Consider the following 14,477-nt stretch of genomic DNA (forward strand, 5'->3'; position numbering starts at 1 on the left):
TAACATATTTTGCAATATTTGATTCATTGTTTTGAACCTCCACTATAACAACAAATTTGGTAATTTATATTTAACTTATTTATGTGTAAAAAATAATACATTTGTATAAAATAACATTGTTTTAAATGTTAAAGAAATGAAAACTTATTTTAACATAACTCGAGTTTAGAAAGCATAGGTAGTGTAAATGAAATATTAAATTGCATGATAAAATTATTAATAAATTAAATATTTATGGTTGTTGTTAATAGTTGCTGCAAATTATTGTTTATATTAAGATCTTACAATGAATTTAGCATGCACTGTTAATTAAAAACAGCAACCTGCTAAAGTTACTATCAATGACTGAGAAAAAGTAAAATGCGTTAAAAACGATTAAAATATTTGAAGAAATTCTCCAATTCACTTTTCTAAGCTATTTTTATTTATATGCACGAAAGATTATGTAACTTAATATAAATATTGGACTACAACTGCTGATCAGGCTTAATTCACAATTCTTATTCTTACGCTGAATGAGTGCTGAACAGCAAACCATATAGTTTGAAGTTTCTGCTTTAATATTTTTATCAAACAAATGTACATTTCCTTTCATATAGTATATTAACAAAGTGACTAGAAATTTTAGATGAATTGCCTGTAGTTCGATTAAGCTGCTTTAAAGTTTTTCAAACTGAAATGCAAAATTTTAAGGTCTGATATATGAAATAAAAGTTTTAGCAGAACTTTTGCGTAACCATTTCTGAATTTTTATACAGACTTAAGTAACTTTATCTGTAAATTTCTGTTTAGTTGTATTTAAATTTCTGTATAGTTGTATTTTAAAATTTTAAATAGTCTATATATTTAAAAAAAAAATTATTTAGTGTAAATATTTTACTATAAAATTTTATGAACAGGTTTAATGCTGTATATTTACTATAAAGTCTATAACTTCATTACTTTAAGAAAAAAACAATGATTTCACGCTATTTCAAAGCAAGAAACATTAAACAAATATTCATTGTGCACTAAAAATACATTACTAAATTAAATGTTATGTGTAATATATCTAGCGTTATATTTATCACTGGATTTAACCACATTTCAAAATATTTATGTATTTTTTTAGCACAATATGGATTTATAATGCCTAATAAAATTAATTTTGAGAAAAATAAAAACTATTTAACAACAATTGAATAAAATTGTAAATATAAAATTTATTAAATAAACATAAACCTACAATAATTTATAAAAAGTGTTTATTATGTTTCAATCTTAAATGAATATACATTTAAAGTAGAACTTATTTATTTTCAATTTAATTTAAGTTAATTATTAAAACATTACTCTGCCCATTTTGACGCGCCATTTAAACTTCTCCATATACAAGTGTTGCTACTTTAAATTCGATTGAGTCAACGTCACTTTCCGACAGGCCAGTCGATTGTTGTAGCGGCAGATTAAAACGGTGTCCTCGTCGTCGCTGCTTATATAACTGTGGGGAAAGAAATATTTTTGTACTTAAAAAATTTGCATTAAATTTGTTTTCATATTTACTTCCTGTCAGAAGGTGTATTCTCTAAAAAGGTCATTTCTTGATGAAACTTGAATTTCTTAAATGATTTTTTATTCCTGACTGTAAGACCTGCGGCGCGCTTTTTTCTTTTATAGGTATCACGTAACGATTTCCAGCGTATTCTGCACCATGCCTCTGGAAAACAAAAACAAATCTGTATGTAAAAACAAAACAGTAAAAGTATATATTTCTCGCTATCAAGGTAGATATAGAGTTATGTAGTAAACGAATTGTATACCGAATGGTACTTTTTCAAACCCTAAAATAAAGAATATGAGGACCTCAGCTTTTATGGTTGACTTTATACCGACAAATTGGAAATTTATAAATATTTTAATGAAATAAGGTGGGCATCTTTTCCTAATAATAATATGGTCTGATATTGTAGGGTCAATATAAGTATATTGGTTCCTCACCCCTTTCGTTGGTATCTCCGCTACCCCACACTGTGTGGTGCGCATTAGCGTCTGCGCCTATCACCAGAGTTTTCTCTGCCATATGAGCCGAATCTACCAACCTCCGGAGTTCTATTGAACTACCAGTACTGGTTACCAATCAGGTCAGCTGAGGAGGAATTTTGATTAATATATGAATGCATACTTTTTTTTATCAGTATAGCTGTTCTTACCTTGTTTGTTGCACACGGGAAGTACGTATATTATGTGGACGATATTAGTCATGATACCATGTTTCCCAAGACAATACATGGTTCCTGAACTAAAGTCGCATCGTAGCCGATCCTCTCTAAATTGAGTAGGAGCTCGGCAGTGGCTACTTTGCTCTTGTTCAGATTTATCTGAAAAACCTTCGCTGTTAAGTTCGGGTTTCTTTTCGGGGTCGGGTGAAATCTCCGGCTCACCCTTATCTGCGTCCGCGAGCTTCAAGGTTGCCTATAGGATCTCTTCTAGATCCTCCTCCATCTCTTTCTTCTCCAGCGTGTTCCCTTCCTCGATCCGGTTTGCATATCTCGGATCCGTGGACATGAATTGCGGCCGCGATGCATAGTAAGCCCGACCTTCTTCCATTTTTTCTGTAGCCCAAACCAACCTTTCCTCCTCTTCCTTCGTCCGGTTTGGCTTGCAGCTAAGTCTTCCATGGACTTTGACCGCCGCTTTGTAGATCGCTTTCGCCTTCAATCCCTCCTTACTGGGTTTTGCCCTAAGCCTAGTCTTTACAGCCGAAATAGCGCCATTAGCATCTCCCGCGGAGCTTGGCGAAACTTTCTCTTCGTATGTGTTGACGCTTCCAATGCTTACAAGGTCCGAGTCTACGTGGACGATGGCATCTCTATATTGTAAAGCGGGTTTGACAGTAGCACAACCGCTGTGAACTGCTCCCTTCACAGCAGAGTTATGGCCGCTGGCGACACAGCAAGTAAACTCGTTGTGCCCGCCGATGGTAGCAACCACTTGGTTTGGGCTGATATCCCAGCTTGTTTTTCTTCCTTATTAGACTCCATACTGAGTTCTATCTTCAGGGAACCTGTACCAATAGAGTTTTATACCAACCGCCAGGTACCTATCATTAGCAATGGTAGAAGTAGATATGCCTTGGCTAGACGCCGCTGCTCGTACCGCCAGCCCCTGCTCTATAAACTTCTTCAGTTGCCAAGCCGTAACGGTGACTGCAACGACGTACATTGCCCAGTCAGCACCCGCGAGGAGGATACAGCTAAGAGCATTTCCACCGAAATTAATGCCAAGGTACTCAGCTGTTAAGTTTTAATAAGATAGAATTTTTTCTTGAGATATTGGTTGCACGAACAGACGAACGCACCGATATACCTAAATTGAGACATCCTTTTTTGATCACTTTTCTATTGAATTCCGAACCCATGTTTCAGTGTAAACACACTTGCCCAATTATTATTTATTTATGAAATTTTCAGCGGCGAAAAAACGACTTAAGTTGGTATAATTCAATATCTCTTCAAATATGTATGTATGTATGCATATATTTATCAACTCGTATAAACATCGCTGTCGACGAAGTGTTTTCATTTCGCGCTGTCAACATCAACTGTACCGGTGTTTGTAGACGGCTTTTCGTCAGCCGTTGAGCGTAGGCGAGTTTACGCTCTGGCGTACGAACGTTTTGTCGCTCTTCCAATGTGCACGCTGACACCTATTTACACATAAACAGATATTTATATACATGTTTCGCTGTTGCTTGCATGACCTGAGCGGCTTTATGTAAACGTTTATACATAGATATGTATTGATAATTATACAGTTGACTCTGGCTAAAATTACTGGTTACACTGTAAGTAAAAAACATGTAAATTAGGAATTACGCAGTTTTGAAATAATAAACATTTTATAATTTCTCTCTTAGTAACTTCTATTCCTTAATTTTATAATTCATTCAAGCTTCACTTTCTGCCTATTCTACCTTATGTAACTGCTGAATATGAAATATACTAGAAAGGTAATGGATTTGCTGGGTTGAGCAGAGATTAAAATACGTTCTTATTGATACGCACGATTTCCTTGCGAAACTACCTGCTCCTCTTGCGACACTTCTCTGTCAGACACCTCTCTACCCATTAGTTGATGCTCCTTTCCTTTTGCGGGTTTGGGATGCAGATATTTTGATAGCTTGTGGAAAAATCAGGCGAACACGCGCAGTATACTTTTAAATGTGGTAAGAAGACGATTTGATAGGTCTGCTCTGTACTACAACTGAACAGTAGTGATATCGTCGGTTTTGACTGCTTTGAATGATTTAAAACTTATAGAATTTCTGAATATTTTGGCTACTCTGGTGAATACTCAATTGAGAGAAGCGTCTCAGCTCTCCAGTCATCTAAGATTTGTCTATTGTGAACCGTTTGTATTGTATTTTCAAATGCACCGATCTGCATTGTGTAATTTCTTAAACAGAACTTGACTGCTCATGTGGTGAAAGCGGGAGGCTGAGCAGCGACTCAGTTCTTCAGTCAAAACTTTCCTTTTATGTTTAAAGATGGTCATATCGCCTACGTATATCTAGAGCGTGTATGTTCTAAAATAAGTTTAGTCGAACAAAGCTATTGCCCTATCATTACAATCTATGTATTTCTTAATCGTACAATGGAAATTACACTCTCTCTTCCTCTAATAAGTTACATACCTTATTTTATTGAATACTTCTCGATATTCCTAAACTCTTTTGTGGAAGGTGAAGATGATAAGTTGAAAAGCAACATATATATATTGTAGTTTTAAGAAATGAAACCGAGTTGTGGTCTATGCCCAACACAATGACATTCCCTTCCGGCGTGAAACCGCGGTAGAACACCTCCAAGAGATCAGTCCTTTATACTTTGTTCTGCTCAGCCAGCATCTGGAGAATGCACTCCGTAGACATTACCGACATCTTTCCACTGATAAAGATATGAGTCTTCGTAAGTCTGGGAACATTATCGTCATTCACAAGTCTTAGCTGAGATTTGTCCCACAAACCCGGAAACCCCTCTACCATGGAACGGATGGCGCCCACATCCTCGACAGATTTAATGGCTAGTCGAAAAATACAGATCTGTGCAAGGACGACGACAGGATCAGATCCATTAGACCATCGCTGAACGCCGCCTCGAACAGAGTTTGCTGCTCGGCTGACATACGCCGTCCCCAACGCCCAGCGTCGATAACGGCGTAATTAAAGGGACAGTTAGCCTCCCCATATGATCTTTTTTTCCTTTCCTCGACCTTCTTATCGGTGCTTGGAGCTGTTGGACTACTACTGGCGACTTCGTTCGTTACCTTGTTAGAGACTTCGTAATTTGCTCTCTTAAAGCTTGTAGTAACCTCCGGATTTAGAAATTGTTTTTCAATCTCAGGAGGTTGGTTATTTTCGGGATTAGTAACATAAACCTGTGCACTAGTTGCAGCTGCCAGTAGCCGCTTTTTTGCGTGCTCCGCTTCTAGCGGCTCCGAATGGTTTTGGCCCTGCGAATAGGGTTTTCTTCGCCCTCTTGTTTTGTACTGTTTGACGAATCTTTTGATTCATCTGTGAGCGTGGTTGGGGCCTCCAGAATTCACGCCCCTGCCACAGTCGAAACTGCGGGTGGATTTCCATTTTCATGGGTACCACCTGGAGTAATAATCTTAACGTTATTACCTTCGCTCATTTTGTTTGTTTGGTTTTACATTTTTACCTTGCTGCCCAGGTGGATGGACTCTTCGAGGGAATTGTTCGCTCCATCCTCATATTCACCGAAACGCTTGCTAGCTTGCACCGCTCATTCGGTGTAATCCATCCAACCCTCCTCCTTTTTCAACACGGAGCAGAAAATATACTGTTCCGTCTGCTTTTAACGACTGCCGATGGATCTTCATTTTGTCCTTCGCCTTCACGATGTTCTTTCGTTGATTTTCACTTATTGTGTTTTTTACTGACGGATTCTCTCACAATTGCAATACTGGCTGTTCTTCGACCCCATAGAGTAAGCATAACACTCTCCAAGTTTTATTGAAGAAAAAATCAATAATTTTTGTTCAATTCTTTCGTGAGCTGCATTAGATTTGGTTCGGTTTGAGACATCCAGACAGCGAGATTTGATTTTGTTATAGCCTTTAATTACAAGATTATACTGATTTAATTTTCATTGCGATTATCACGGTCACATTTAAATTCTGCGAAACAAAAATGAGCAAACGGAAGAGCTTTTGAATCAAGACGAGATATACATATATAATATCATCAAGAATTAATGAAATACTTAAATATACATTTATATATAACTTCGTGTGTATTTGGATGTTAAAAAAAAAATTTTTCCAAAAATTTTCTTTTTTTATAATCTACAAATTTTACCCACAGGCAAAGCACAAAATATTTTTTTTTCGCTCCACCCTAATATATATATAATACTCTCTATTTATGTACCATCGTAGTTAATAACCAATAACAAACTCTTCTATGTAGTTTTTTAGAATATTTTGAAATATACATAAGTACATACATATGTAGAAACTTTTTAAACCACCTTGAAAAATTTATTATATATATATATTATATTATTTACATAAGTAAATATGTACGTGTATATATAATACTTCCGTTCAAATAGACGGAAATTTGAAGATCACCAAATATTTTGAAATGTACATATTTACATAACTACATACATAATATATGTATGTAAGTATATGTATACGCAAAGCTACGTTCATTTAATAATATTTATTAAAAATTGTTCGCACATCAAATATCAGCCGAAGCACTACATCTAGCATTCGTAAGTATTTATGTGCAAAATATTTAAATACAACTATGGTATATAAAAATATACATATGTACGTACTGTCGTCACAACATATGTATATTCCACAAGCATACATATCTAACGCACACAGTCACACTATACTCAGAGCGCCAGTAAACGCCTGTTCTAAAGATACGGTTATGTGAGTAAATGCTCTCACAACGCTTCTTCTACACATTCGTAATGGCCAAGCGAGCGCATGTGAGCACCGACAACCGCACTAGCTCTCGTCAGCTCACTTTCACTAGCCGTGTGTGTCTTCAATTCTATGTTATTGCTATTGTTGTGTTTATTCTTGGTCTTGCTAAACACGTTTATCGTTCGATCCGCGACTGCTCAACTGGCGGACCTGATAGTGTGCATGGCAAAAAACGTGGCTACGAAGAACCGTTGGAGAGCGGCCGCTTCTAAACGACTCTACAATCGTGACTCTCACACACACACATACATACAAACATTCTCTTTTGTGCTATCGCGCGCTGTCTGTGTGTGTTTCTCTTTGACGCTCATTTGCGCTTGCTTTTCAGCTCCATTTCGCGGGCGTTAGCAGTTGTTGGCGGTATTGTAAGGAGCACATTAGCGAGCATTGCGAGAAGTGCTGAACAGAATTTAGTATGGTTTTGCAGCTTTCAGCGTTGATAACGAAAAAAGTGTTGGATCGTCGGCGTTTTCCTTAATTTCTAATACACACACACACACACACAAATACAATTAAAGTGTATGCCGAGATCCGCAAAGGCAAAAAAAGATATTTCGCACTCACGAAAGCGTTTAGCTAATTTACGCACTAGCACAGCAGTTAGTCGCTGTTGCCATACAACAACAACGTAGAGAAGTTGAAGCTCAAGAAGTTTAGTGCAGCAGCAACGGTTGCTTTGGCATTTACAGCCTTGTTATTGTTGTTTTCTCACATTGCTTTGCGTGAATCATTGGCAAGCAATCATCACCTGACTAACCGAACGACAACAAGCTGCCAAAATAGCCACAACAACAACACGGCTGATTGCAACAGCAACAACCGACACTCGCGCAGTCACACACACATACACACGCCTATACACACGCTCACACAACGTGGAGCAGCGCTGGAAATATCGTTAGCAGAAAACCGGTTAACCACGACGAGCCTGCACAGTGCGCTTGCTCATGCCGTTTTTTGCTGTTATTGTTGTTGATGCATGCAAGTTTGGCTAACAGCACAAGGAAAAAACTGGTTACCGCTTGCGCCAGCGAATCGCGGACCGGTTGGGCGAGTTCGGTTTTTTTCTACGCTGTGAGTCTGGTTTTAACTCTAACGACACTGAGCTCTTAAGTGTTCTGGTTTTTTGTGTTTAGTTAACATTATCATTGTTGTTGCTGTTTACGTGTGTTTTTTTTTTTTTTTTTTTTTTGTTTTCAAATCGGGGAACGTTTGAACGGTTTTTGTTTTACGCTAAAACAGGCTTTGCCATTTATCATTACAGTTTCAGCCGTCGAACATGGCTAAGGTGAGTGTGGTCAAGTGAACTTCTTTCGCTTTTGGAAATTTTAATGCAAATTAATTTATTAATTATTTTAATATTTACTAATTTTACATATTTTCGTATACGATTTGGAACATTTCAGGACACAATTTCATTACGGAATAAGTCGATACCGGAGATCAGCAAGAAAAAGGTGAGTGAACGCTCTAGACACTTTTTTTAATTAGACTAAGCTTGGGTAGAGGTTTTATATCGTTTTAAGGTATTATTTCTATTATATATTATATTTGCATTATATATATGTAGTACATATGTACATATGTAGATTTATATATCAATATGTATACTTATATTGTAATGAATGGGTCAGAATCCTGCGGTCTTTTAAAACAATATATGTATAGGAGAAATAAGGTTTTCTAACACCAGGAGACAATGGCCAATCTCCATATATAATACTTGCATACATATATTTCTTCTGCGGAGTAGTTTTTTATATGCTTATATCTCACTTATATATTTCGGGTCAACGAGTTTTATTAAATTTTTTTTGTGACTCTCTACTCTCTGGTTTTCGAGATATCTAATAATATTTAACGAAAGAAATAAGAGATATCCTAAAAATTTTAAATCCGGACACCAAATGCACCGACCAAAACAGTTAATAGCGCATATGAGCAGGGTTGCAAATAATTCATTACGAAAATAAGTAAAATAACGTCCGAATAAATTTTTTTAAATCCCGAAAATCTTAAGTAAAAATAAATTTTTATGACAAATACCGGTTTGAAACAAAAAAATTTAATTTCAAGTTTATAATAAATTTTTTTTTTGAATTTAGAATTCTAATTTTTTTATGCTCGCGTTGAAATTAAATAATTATTGAATTGAAAATCTGATTTTTCATAAAAAGTTTTTGAATTAAAAAATTTGCAACCCTGCATCTGACAGAAAATTTAATTTTCTAAACATCATTTATCATTTGTCTTTTATCAAATTTACAAATTTTCGAGATATAAACCGATAAAAGCATATTTTTGTATATTTTCTTTTTGGATCATAAGCAATTTTTCCAGAAACGACTTTTTAAGTTTTTATGACCGTTGAGCCGTTTTCTTTAATCAAAAGCTATCTCGCACATTAAACCTATATAATATATTTGTATAGTTATATAAAAAAAATTTCTGTGAAAATTCATAATAACTTAAAAATAGATCTAATTTTATAAGCTTGTAATAAAAAGACAATCAAGTTTTGATTTAAATTTGGTTTTTAACTAAGAAAAAAAGAGAGTTAATGTAATTACTATTATTCCGACATAACCCTGAACAAAAGTATACATATTATATATATGTAGAAATGATCAGCATGACGAGCAGGGTCGATTTAGCCATGTTTGTCGGCTTGTATATACGCTAAATAGTCCCTCGGTTTTTGAGATATCGATCCGAAATTTTGTTCACGTCCTTTTCTCTCCAAGAAGCTCATTCTTTGTCGGGACCGCCTTTTTTGGATCACTATAGCGTATAGCTGCCATATAAACTAAACGATCAAAATCAAGTTCTTGTATGAAATCATTTTTTTATGTGACGCAATATCTTCACGAAATTTGACGCAATATCTTCTCCAAAGAAATTGTTCAAATCGGACCACTATAGCATACCGACGTAAAATTTTTTTTGTGTTAATTAATGATATATCAATTTAGCAGAAAACAAATTTCTTTCCATTCTGGACGAAACAAATTTGTATATATTTTGTTAATTAAAAACTAACTGATCAATTATCTGAAAATGTAGGACAATTAGTTAATTATTCTGTTATATGTTATGAACTGCCACTGTGGCACATGAAACCCTGCAAGTACCTCGTTCGAACTGGAAAGCAAATATTCTTTTATAGAAAACACAAATTTTTTCTCTGTTGAAAGCTTTACCGGCATCATAATTTTCTAACGCTGTTAAAGATTTTTTAGAGAGTGCTTATGATGACCTCACGGCGCAAACGCTGATGTGAAGGCCGCAATCTGCTGGTAAACAGTTGCTTTGTCCTAAGCACGATCATTGGCTAAAATATGTAACACAAGAGAAATTTCAATATCTAGTTTTATTTCAAAATCGAAAATGACATAAGTTTATTTGAATTATGCTTCAAATTTTTAGGGCTTTTAAGTCAAATGAAACTGTCAAAGACAAATATTTTCGAAAAAGTGACACACGAGCTTTCATTAGTCTTTACCTTGAACCAACAATTGCGATGATACCCTTTCAGTTTTTCAAATTTCTACTACAAACTCCAATATCAAAACAGTTGATTAACGAGCAAATTGTAACATTTCAGAGTGCCAAGGACTACATCGACATCGATCAAACCGTGCTGGAACCGAGTCCGCAACGCATACGCAACATATTGACGCTGGAGGAGCGCGTCGCCGCCATAGAGGCCTACGATTGTCGGCCCATGTACACGAAAGTGGCGAAAATGTTCAATTGCAGTTGGGAGCAAATCAAGAATATAATCGCCAATCGTGATGCTATAATGGAATTCTATATGGCCACACGAAGCGCTGAAACGCAAAACGATTCAAATCGCCTTGAGGTACGTTCGCGTAAAATACGATTTCTTGGCGAGTGTCTCTACGAGTACATACAGCGTGCACAATTTCACACGAAGGCGCACATAACGGAAGAGTTGTTGCGCATAAAAGCCATCGAATTTCGCGATATTATACAAATCGATAATTTCATGCCGAACAAGGCGTGGATCAATCACTTCAAAGCAACCTATAATTTTTCGCTGTCAAATCGCCAAATAACGATCACACGCACACCGCCCACTTCGCTGGATCTCAAGGATATCATGACCTATTGCACGAAGAACAAAGCGAAAGCGGAGGCGTCTAGCCCAAGCGCAATGGAGGATAGAGAGTCGGATTTATATCGCACCGCCACGCGCATTGCCATCTCGGGCGAGAATGAAGCCGCTTTGCAGGAGATGAAACAGCGGCGCTTGCGCAAGATCAACTTTCTCAAGAAGACGCTCTTCGAGTATTGGCAGCGCGCCAGACATCACCACAAGATGCGTATGAATGAGAATTCGTTGCGCAAAGTCGCTTTCGAATTGAAAGAGATGCTGAAAATCGACAATTTCTATCCGGATAAAGAGTGGTTGACACAGTACATAACGGTCATATATCCGACAATGCTGAAGCAAGCGCAGGATCCGCGTGCGCCGCCACTTTCGCTCGACTTGAAGGACATACTGAGCTACTGCAGTAGGCAGGAGAATAAGAAACAGGCGCCCAGCACGATAACGCTGGCGCCGAAAGAAACCGCGCAGCAAACAACTGCCACAACCGCTATAACAACAACAACTCCGCTAGTGCAAATACACACCTTCAACTTGCGACGCAGCGATGAGGCTAGCAAACCATCGGGCGCGCAAACCACAACAACATGCGCTAAACCAACTACAACAACAACTACGTCAACAACGAAAATCAAAGAAGAAATTATAGATCTGGACGCGGATGAGGAGGATGTGAAACCAAACATAAATGAGCTTGTGTCAACGACACCATCGCCGACAACAACAACTACAACAGCGGTTGAAACTAATAAACGCCGCAGAACACCAACACCACCTGCCACGCCAGTGACCATACAAACCGGGCAACAACAACGCGCGGCGCAGGTCACACCTGCGCATGGCGCTCAGCTGCCTGCTTTGAGAGTCGTGAGCTTAAGTGAATTGGTGCCACCGCTCGCACCGTTACTAAGAGCTGCATCGCCGGCAGCATTGCCACCCAATAATACGCACATCCCGGAAGTAACAAAAACAGCAAGCTTACGTCGCAAACGTCCGAGCAGCGAAGCGAGCTTCACCCACCAACCCCTGAAAATACAAAAGATCGAATCGATTGGCATACAAATTGCCGAGCTACCGGCACATAGTCCTGGACATTGGTCGGAGCATAGCGACCGCGACGAGGAGGAGTTGCCCAAACACGTGACTAATTACACCGAGGCGCTGAAACTGTTGAAACCCTTGGAAGAGTTCGCGATGCTGGAAGAGAACTATCGTGTGATCGGTTTAATATCACAGCTCGAAGAGATCTTCAAGCATCCACCGCCGAAGGAGCACAACTGAATATAGCTGAATGTAAAATTATGTTTCCTATAAGAAGTAGCCTTAGGCGCCGCTGTTGACTTGTTTTAGAGTTACGCCATTAACTAAAAATATTATAGTGAAAGCATGCTTGTAAATATTCGTTTGTAGTACGCGTTGAGTACTTGTATATATTTTTTGATTTATAAATATTCAAAGTGATATTTATGCGGATAAATTGAGCTTATATGCAAAAAAAAAAGGCTCTGTACTAAGCAATTACAACACCACCACACACACAAATGTACACTATTAGATATAGAAAAAAGCTTTGTATTTATGGAGAAGCATTAATTTAGCAATATTCTTATGTAATTACAATGTTGGGTTTGCTTTGAATTAGTCATATTTTTAATTTTATTTAATTAATTATTTTAAAATAATGAAGTAAATTCGCTTGGAAAATTTATTTAATTTTTTTTTCTCACATAATAATCATCTCAAAAAAAATAACCTCAATATTATGATATATAACTATTTTCTCTGTTGGTTTACATAATTTCCAAAACTATAATCTGAACTGATACTGTCTAGAAACTAAAAAAAAATCGTGTTTTTTTTCATGTTTCGATAGTTTAGATCTTCAAAACAATGAAAAACGTTAACCGAAGCTATACTTGTAATACCCTTACACCTGATTTTTTATAACATACATAATGACTAAAATAAAAAGAAATTTATATATATATATATACATAGATTCTGAGATTGTAGCGTTGCCTTGAATAATCTATGCGAAATTTCGTCAAGTTACCTTGTCAAATAAAAAAGTTTTCCATACAGGGCCTTGAGTTTGATCGATTAGTTTGTATAGTAGTTATATTCTATAGGTGTCCGATATCGATGGTTCTAACAAAAAAGCTGCTTTTGGAGTAGAAAACGATGTATGCAAAATTTCAAATCGATATCCCAAAAACTGAGGGATATACAGGCGACTCAACTCGTTACGCTGTTAATCTTATTCCACTTGGGCAAAAGCACCTCACATAAACGATGAGTTGTGAACGTCGAACTTTTAATATTATTTATATTCAATTCCGCAGATGACCGCTTCGTAGGGAGCCGCGGTGCACTTTATTTCATGATATTGACTCCCCTCCCGTGGTCCAATGACGCCTTCTTCTTTAAAGCCCACAAAAATGTTTATTTGACGTTGGCTTCTGATTTGAAGACAATACTGCGTCGAAATATAAAGAGTTTAGCTTAGTGAGAGTTTATAAACAGTTTCTCTTAATTATTAGAACTCTGTACGCTGAAAATTGTATACTTAAGAAAGACTTTAAACGACTTCTTTTATTTATCATAGTTATGTTAATCCCTATATTTCGAGTTACATCTCAACTCCATTTAGTCAAAATTTTCTCTACTACTCTCAGTACTCAACAAATCTGAAGGAAAAATTTGTAACGTCTTTCAACTTTTCTGTATGATTATCGTCTTCTTCCAGATAACTGGCATGCTTATATAAAACACTTTTACCTCTAACTATAGCCAGGCCTCAGAACCATTAAAAATTCATATAAAGCAAGCTGAATAATTCACTGGAAGTCAAACTACCTTACATTCATTAAAACTACAAAACAACTCCGACATGCTACTCAATCCTTACGTACCTTACGTACATATGTATGTGCTATGAACTTACAGCTCGCTTGTTACCAAAACTTTCCAAGGTAACTTGAGATATTTTCTATATAACAACTTTGCCTTATACCCATGTGGTCGTATGTACTTATACAGTAGGTAGATACACAGCTGCTAGGTAACTCGATGGTGGGTTCTCTTTTATTTTCATTTATGGGTTCTCATTTATTTTATACCCTACCATTACTACCTTCATTTCCTACGGGTTTTAGCGCACCCTTCAGTCACTCATTTTTTATATAGATATTGAGTTTCATCTACAACTGGTCAACTGAAGCCCGGAAATTCATAGAAAATTCCTTGTGAGCACTAAAACCAAAAGTTTCTTTCAACCATTGTAGGTTGTGCATACAGTTTATCGGGTCGGTTGGCGGCAACGAAGGGTCTATTTACG

The 14,477-nt window shown here is 36.8% G+C and overlaps 1 protein-coding gene and 1 pseudogene across 1 annotated transcript; one reads left to right on the plus strand and one right to left on the minus strand.

Annotated features, from left to right (window-relative positions):
• Window positions 1-370: 370 nt before the first annotated feature.
• The window catches only part of LOC106627428 (uncharacterized), a 28,492-nt pseudogene continuing 14,385 nt past the window's right edge, over window positions 371-14,477 (minus strand).
• LOC106627424 (uncharacterized) lies at window positions 7,087-13,230 on the plus strand. Its single transcript, XM_070111028.1, has 3 exons — window positions 7,087-8,296; window positions 8,415-8,465; window positions 10,613-13,230. The coding sequence occupies exons 1-3, from the start codon at window positions 8,288-8,290 to the stop codon at window positions 12,419-12,421; spliced, it is 1,869 nt and encodes a 622-aa protein (XP_069967129.1). The 5' UTR covers window positions 7,087-8,287; the 3' UTR covers window positions 12,422-13,230.

The sequence above is a fragment of the Bactrocera oleae genome, chromosome 6 (assembly GCF_042242935.1).
Source record: "Bactrocera oleae isolate idBacOlea1 chromosome 6, idBacOlea1, whole genome shotgun sequence".
NCBI classification, from domain to species: Eukaryota; Metazoa; Arthropoda; class Insecta; order Diptera; family Tephritidae; genus Bactrocera; species Bactrocera oleae.